Source organism: Hordeum vulgare, chromosome 6H (assembly GCF_904849725.1).
Source record: "Hordeum vulgare subsp. vulgare chromosome 6H, MorexV3_pseudomolecules_assembly, whole genome shotgun sequence".
Classification (NCBI taxonomy): domain Eukaryota; kingdom Viridiplantae; phylum Streptophyta; class Magnoliopsida; order Poales; family Poaceae; genus Hordeum; species Hordeum vulgare.
Genome location: NC_058523.1, coordinates 448,631,616 through 448,639,494, shown reverse-complemented (window position 1 = coordinate 448,639,494; position 7,879 = coordinate 448,631,616). Strand labels below are relative to the sequence as shown.

The 7,879-nt window shown below is 43.5% G+C and overlaps 1 protein-coding gene across 1 annotated transcript; it reads right to left on the bottom strand.

The window, feature by feature from the left end:
- Window positions 1-5,103: 5,103 nt before the first annotated feature.
- On the bottom strand, window positions 5,104-7,624 carry LOC123401767 (probable purine permease 11). The gene is made up of 2 exons (XM_045095619.1): window positions 7,081-7,624; window positions 5,104-6,362 (listed from the first exon to the last, which is right to left on the bottom strand). The coding sequence occupies exons 1-2, from the start codon at window positions 7,160-7,162 to the stop codon at window positions 5,281-5,283; spliced, it is 1,164 nt and encodes a 387-aa protein (XP_044951554.1). The 5' UTR covers window positions 7,163-7,624; the 3' UTR covers window positions 5,104-5,280.
- Between the last annotated feature and the right edge of the window lie 255 nt (window positions 7,625-7,879).

Genomic DNA, 7,879 nt, shown 5'->3' with positions numbered 1-7,879 from the left:
AACCAACACAACAAAAACAGAATCTGTCAAAAACATACTAGTCTGTAGCAATCTGTATACTTCGTATACTTCTATTATCCCAAAAATTATGAAAAATTATGAAAGTAGGGCAATTTGCATATAAAGCAGCAGCAACAAGAATCAACTCAAAAGCTCTTTCTGGATAGGAATTAAAAACAATTTCGTGAGCGCACAGTTTCTGTCTTTTTCAGCAAGATCAAACAACCATCACCAAAACTAGTCATAAAGGTTTTACTTGGCACAAACACAAAAAGAAACACAAAAACACAATCGTAACAGAACTATGATGGTGAGGAAACAACAAAACAGAAAGCAAAAAGTAAAGATAAATTCATTGGGTTGCCTCCCAACAAGCGCTATTGTTTAACGCCCTTAGCTAGGCATTGATAATTCAATGATGCTCACACAAAAGACAAGAATTGAAGCACAATGAGAGCATCATAAAGCATGTGAAAATCACATCTAATTCTAACATACTTCCTATGCATAGGCATTTTATAGGAAAACAAATTATCAAGACAAGCAATAACGACCATATGCAAGGAATAAGAAAGAGACAATATCAATCTCAACATAACGAGAGGTAATTTAGTAACATGAAAGTTTATACCACAATATTTTCCTCTCTCGTAACAATTACATGTGGGATCATATTCAAATTCAACAATATAGCTATCACATAGGATATTCTTTTCATGATCCACATGCATGCAAAGTTGACGCTCTTCAAAAATAGTGGGATTATCATCAACTAAAGTCATGACTTCTCCAATCCTACTTTCAATATTATTGCAAATATCATAATCATCATGAGGATTAAACAAATTTTCAAGATCATAAGAAAAATCATTACCCCAATCATGATCATTGCAACAAGTAGTGGACATAGCAAAACTAGCATCCCCAAGCTTAGGGTTTTGCATATTTTTACCATGATTGACATTAATAGAATTTATAGTGAAACCATTGCAATCATGCTTTTCATTCAAGAAGCCCTCGTGAATCACTTCATAAATTTCTTCATCACAATTTTCAGATTCACGCATCTCAAGCAAAACTTCATAAAGATAGTCAAGTGCACTCAACTCACTAGCAATTGGTTCAACATAATTGGATCTCTTAAATAGATTAGCAAGTTGATGAGGATCCATAACAATAGATTTTCAGCAAGCGAAGATGCAAGCATATTGAAGGCACATAGCACACAAGCAAAGGAAAGGCAAAAGAAAAAGGCAAATATTTTTGTAAATTTTGTTTTTTTCAGAAGTGGGGGAGAGGAAAACGAGAGGCAAAGGCAAATAATGTAAATGCAAGAGATGAGTTTGCGATAGTTACTTGGATATGCTTCACTTAGAATACTCCCCGGCAACGGCGCCAGAAATTGGCACGTTGACGGGAGACTATTCTTGACTTGATACTCCCCGGCAACGGCGCCAAAAATTCTTCTTGCTACCTCTTGAGCTTGCATTGGTTTTTCCCTTGAAGAGGAAAGGGTGATGCAGCACAGTAGCAGTAAGTATTTTCCTCAGTTTGAGAACCAAGGTATCAATCCAGTATGAGTATCAAGACAAGTCACCAATGTACCTGTGCAAAAACAAACAAACTTGCACCCAACGCTATAAAGGGGTTGTCAATCCCTTCACGGTTATTTGCAAGGTGAGATCTCAAGGTGGAAAGTGCAACAAAGTAAAAGTGTAGAGCTGAAAATATGATGTGAAGTAGACCCGGGGGCCATAGTGTTCATTAGAGGCTTCTCTCATGATAGAAAGTATTACGGTGGGTGAACGAATTACTGTCGAGCAATTGATAGAATCGCGCAAAGTCATGATGATATCTAAGGCAATGATCATACATATAGGCATCACGTCCGAGACAAGTAGACCGATACTTTCTGCATCTACTACTATTACTCCACACATCGACCGCTATCCAGCATGCATCTAGTGTATTAAGTTCATAACAAACGGAGTAACTCCTTAAGCAAGATGACATGATGTAGAGGAATAGATTCATGCAATATGAAATAAACCCCATCTTTTTACCATTGATGGCAATAACACGATGTGTGCCTCGCTAGCCCTTCTGTCACTAGGTGAGGACACCGCACGGTATGAACCCAAAACCAAGCACTTCTCCCATTGCAAGAATTTTAGATCAAGTTGACCAAACGAAACCCACAACTCGAAGAGAATTACAAGGATACGAAATCATGCATATAAGAGATCAGAGGAGACTCAAATAATATTCATAGATAATCTGATCATAAATCCACAATTCATCGGATCTCAACAAACACACCGCAAAAAAAAGTTACATCGGATAGATCTCCATGAAGATCATGGAGAACTTTGTATTGAAGATCCAAGAGAGAGAAGAAGCCATCTAGCTACTAGCTATGGACCCGAAGGTCTGTGGTGAACTACTCACGCATCATCGGAGAGGCAATGGTGTTGATGAAGAAGCCCTCCGTGTCCGAATCCCCCCTCCGGCAAGGCACCAGAACGGTCCCCAGATGGGATCTTGCGGAGACAGAAGCTTGCGGCGGCGGAAAAGTATTTTCGTGGCTCTCTTTGGCGTTTTTAGATTTTTGGAGAATTTATAGGCGGAAGAAGTAGGGCAGAGGAGCCACGGGGAGCCCACAAGCCTGCTAGGCCCGCCCCCTAGGCCGGGGCTAGGTGGCTTGTGACCTCCTCCGAGGTCTCCTGCCTTGGTTCTCAAGTCTCCTGCATATCTTCTGTTATGGAAAAAAATTATTCCGCATGTTTTATTCCGTTTGGACTCCGTTTAATATTCTCCTCTGAAAAAGGTCAAAAACACGGAAAAAACAGAAACTGACACTTGGCACTGAGTTAATAGGTTAGTCCCAAAAAAGATATAAAATAGCATATTCATGCATACAAAACATCAAAAGTTGACAAGATAATAGCACGGAACCATCAAAAATTATAGATACGTTGAAGACGTATCAACGGTTTTCCACACAGGCGACGGGCATGCTGTTTTTCCCACGGACGACGACCTCCAAGTCTGCGACATCGACAGTCAGCCGACTGGAGAAGACATGGTGTCACCGACAGGAGCGCACCGCGTAGCACCACTGCATTCCGCCGCCGGCTGCCGCGAGGGCTCCCTTGGTCCCGATGGTGTCCTTGGGATCCAGGGGCTGCAAACGCAGAAGTTCGGCGCGCGGAGGATTCTCGCCTTATCGTTCGGAGTCAAAAATAAAGAGTCGGGATCTCATTCAGGTCAATACAATAGGCCAAGATGTAAAAGGCTCGTTTTTTTAGGCGTTAGGGTTGTGTGGGGTCGAATCGTCGTTAGGTTGCAGCTCGAAGACGAGCTGCATGTCTAGGTGGGGTGTAGTGTTAGAGTACGTGATGGGTCTGGACCCGTTAGTCTTAGGGTTTGCTTAGGGGTCAAGTAAGCCTTACTTGGGAGTCAAGTAAACCTCTTTATATATGAAGAGGAGATGTATCAACCTAATCAGGCAAGAATTAAGAAGGAAAACCCATTTTCCCTCTTGCCCGGTCGGGGGAAAGGACCTCCACGGCCGGCTCTTTCGCGCCCTCGCAGCTCTCTCTTCCGCTCAAACTCTAGCAACCATAACAATTGAATAGCCAGTGTGCTTGTCGACGCAAGTTCAAAGAAGAATTGCAGTGGATTATCCACCGAGCAAAGCGAAACAAGTATCCAGAGCTGCACGAAGGGTGCAGAGCTTCAGATAATGCAGCAGTTTGGAGCACTCTTTGTGCTCTTTGTTGTAACTTCAGCTTAGATTTTTTTTTCCCTTTTACACATAATAACACATAAGGGAAAAAAACTGTGGGAAGAAATACCTACAGGTCCGGCTCAAAAATAAAAATTATGCAGCGTAAGTACGAATTCCAAGATATATAACGCATACATACCATAACAACACATAGTTCATATTTGCTGCCACCATTACCTACTGTAACCGAACCTGCACGTTCATATTTCCTCAACTTATCTATAAGCCAAGTTGGACGCATATAAAATTCAGATGAAATCAATATAGCTGCTTCCACATGACTGTCAAAATTTATAATCAAGAAACCTAAGACGGTATTATTATAACAATGATGGGGCAACACGATGAAGATTCTTTCGGTCAATGTCAACTTCAACTTGTATGAACCATCAAATATGCGTCATCGAAGCACTTCTTGCAAACAGAATGGTTATGTTACCAAGCTCTTACTCTGCCCTCTAATTATCAAAGGTACTAGTATGAAAATGCTTGGTAATATTACGATAACCAGGGATTCTGATTCTAACTATGTAGATTCCTTACATTATACACATATATGGACCTCGACGTTTAACCTCTTTTTTGTGAACAATGGTTGACCTCTTTGGGGATGGCATAATCCAGAATTTCAGAGCTGTTCATAAGGTTTTATAATTCATATAGTCATGCATCACAATTTGCAAGTAGATTAGAGGTGAATAAATAATGCGGTACTGGATGTAATGCGGTTTTGGACAAAACCATGGGATATAGAGCATAAATTCATATATATACAAGCTGCAAGGCCTTTGTTATGCTCTGTATTCATTTCGACAAAACCAATGGATGCCTTGTAACCAAGTATGTGCTTCCAGTCAGGTAGCCAATGTTATGGTCTGTGGAAAACATATAGAGAAAAGACATTTACTCCATGTGTTCTTCTTAAACAGTCACTCTACAAGATGAAAACTGAAACTGAACACAAAAGGAAGATCAAGAAACTCCACCAGATTAGGCCACAAAACGGTTTTATTCTGTAACTATATTTTGGATGACCAATTCAAAAAGATGGTACTAACAGTATTACGTTCACAAGAAATGGAATTTGACACATAATAGTAGATGGTATAGTAGAATCTGAACTGACACAACAAATACATCAGAAACTCCCACTCACGGTGCAAAACACACCAAATCAGTAGTTTTCACTACCCGCAAAGGCCAAACTGAACCAAATCAACAGTAGTAGCGCATAATGCACTGTTCAATAAGCACATCCAGAATACTGAAGGAAAGAAATTATTAGAATGACCATGCAAAATATGGAAACCATGTCTCTGAAGTACTCTTGCTTTTTTATTTTCCATGATGATACATCTCTTACATAGGAAAATGGAAGAAGCAAATGACATTCTATACATATAGAAATGATATTTCTTTTGGTGAACTTACTATTGAGCCTGCTAATAACTAGTACCTCATTGAGTACCAAGAAATTAAAACCAGTAAGCCTAGGAATTCTCCTCCACACTGGACGAAGTCTTCCTAGACTTCTTGTCATCAACATACAACTGGTAGCCGTATGAAACAAAACCCCAGATGGCAATCAGCATAGCTATAATCTTTATTCCATCCATTTTGTCGTGAAAGAAGATCACTGCGAAAACAGGAATGATGGGTAGAGCTAGAGTGCTTATCACATTTGAAAAGAGTGATGAAACAACAAAGATCAACCCCACAACTCCAACAGAGGCTATCTGCCATGATATAGCTGTCCATAGCAGTGTCATTACATAGGACACCTTCCCTGAGCTGAACACATGCATTTCTCCCTCCAAAGTTTTCCATTCACCACTTGCAAATAACCCAACAAGAGAAGCCAAAGTAGCCACAAATGCCGTATAAATCTGCATGTTCAGCACGACTGAGAAGGTCTCCCTCTTGATAACCTTTTCAAACGTAACTTGCATGAGAGATAGAATAAGTGAGTATGTGGCCGATGCTCCCAGTGTCAACACAAAACCTAACACATGATTCCCTTGTGAGGTATCACTAGTGCTCTGAGAATCCTCATCAACTCCAAGGAGCGAAGCAGAAAATGTAAGGAGTAGTACGGAGTTGAATATCAAAGGGGTGAACTTTTGGGCATTGAGAAAATATGAGAAGACGGCATTGAAGGCCAGCTGACTGGCACAAATGAGGGAGTAAGTTGAGACAGGAAGGTACAATAGACCGTAGGAATACATCAAGTCGTCTGCAGCAATGATGAGTCCCAAGGCAATGTATATCAGAGTGATTTTGATGATAGAAGCCTCAGGGCTACTGTTAATTGCTTGTGTGGAAGGTGACTTTGGACGGAACAGAAATTGGGCAACAAACAACACCGGAAAACCAGCAGTTTGAACAAATGTGGACATCCATTTGCTATTTCCACCTTCATTGTAGTAGAATCTCCCTAAGAGTGTTGCTGACGTCTGACCAGCAATAAGGAAGAACATGTTCAGTACCACCATCAACCACCATTGCCAGTGCTTAACCGGACCGCTTTGTGGGGGCGCTTCATGGGCCAGGGAAGCTGCAGGTTTGGAGGATCCTGCAATTTACAATTGGAAATCGGTACCGACATGTTAGATCAAACTGTAAATCCCGAACATGGATGATAATAAGAAATGACAAAATGTTTGGAGGAGTTCCATCAAACAGTATTCCACCGATACAGATGTGGTAAGTCTAACTGGTGCTCTCATCAGCCCCTAAAACCCTGCCAAGAGGAAGGGGAAACAGGGGATTCTCGCCACTGGCCAAATACGTGAATGCACATGGGTTGCATGACTGACGAAATACTTGAATGCACATGGAACTCCTACTCCCTCGCCAGCGATGAGTGGCATGGCATGACCACACACGTGCTAGCTAACCCATGGAGATCACACAGGAAGAAACGAGGATTTGGCACTCATGTTCGCGCATGCGGATTACAAAGGAAACATTGATTGGAAGCTTTACGGTTGGAAAAAGCCTAGTTTCGCCATGCTCGGAAGTAAAGCCCGGTACGCCGTACTGCCGACATGCTGTACACAATTCATCAAACACCTTGTGCGCGTGCGCTTACCCCGCCACCAACGGACCACCGAATTCCCTCCAGACGAACTAAGATGAACAGTTTTTTTTTTTTTTTGCCTATGGGTCCCACGACTACATCATAAAGGTGAGCTGCTTCTACCTATCAGGGTTTGCACGTATCCATGGCGAATTTGAATAAGAAAAGAGCGAGATATCTCATCGCTCCCTCGAACCAAAAGCGAACTGACCTGCGATTTCTATCTGGACCTCTTCCTGGTTGCTCCCGCCGCCGCCGGGGACGGCGTTGCTGCTGCCGTCGTCGCCGGCCATGTCTCCGCGGAGGAGACGGTCGTGGGCGCGATCCAGGTAGAGGACGGGGAGGGCGGCTGTCTGATCAGCGCGGGAGCGCCGCCGCGCGGGGTGGGGGTGGGGGTGCGGGGGTGGGTGGGGACGAGGGAGGCTGCAGGGCACTGTGTCGACTCGCGTCGCTCGGAACAGAGAGCGCTAGTAGCCCTTCTTGTTCCGTGCCGCCGCGCGTCCCCGCAGACCGCTCTTCGCCCAGCCGTCGCTACGTGTGACCAAAGACCAGCCGCTAGCCAGGACTTCTGACCTGTGAGTTGTGACGCTGGGCGTCGCATCGCATCGCATCGCATCGGGTTCGTCCGTGCCGCTGCCGCCGGTTGGAGATTGCAACAGTAGTACTCCAGGATTGACCCGAGAAAATGAGTGAGCCGTTGCGTAACTCTTCCGACGATGGGGTGGATGAGATTCTGTTCTGAGAACCCCAACAAGAGCGGATTTGAGACGAAAGACGTTTGGATGTCCTGCCTTTTATGCCTGCAACAGCGATGCATGGGAGGCTTTTCTTGATCTCGATGGATGTAGATTCTCTGCAATCCTGGCCACTTGCATGTTTGACGCGCCGCCTCCCGTCCGTCCCACTACTTTGACTATCTTTTTAGGGCGTCCGCCTACTTTGACTTTGCCTGCTGCACGCAACTGTTCTCACTCGGCAGCGGAATAGTGGGCCTCATTCTTCTTACGGGA

Excerpts from the sequence above, each read along its gene's own strand:
- LOC123401767 (XM_045095619.1), bottom strand. The coding sequence starts at position 7,162 with ATGGCCGGCGACGACGGCAGCAGCAACGCCGTCCCCGGCGGCGGCGGG. Across the intron at positions 6,363-7,080 it reads GGTCCAGATAGAAATCGCAG|GATCCTCCAAACCTGCAGCT; the intron begins GTCAGTTCGCTT and ends TGTAAATTGCAG.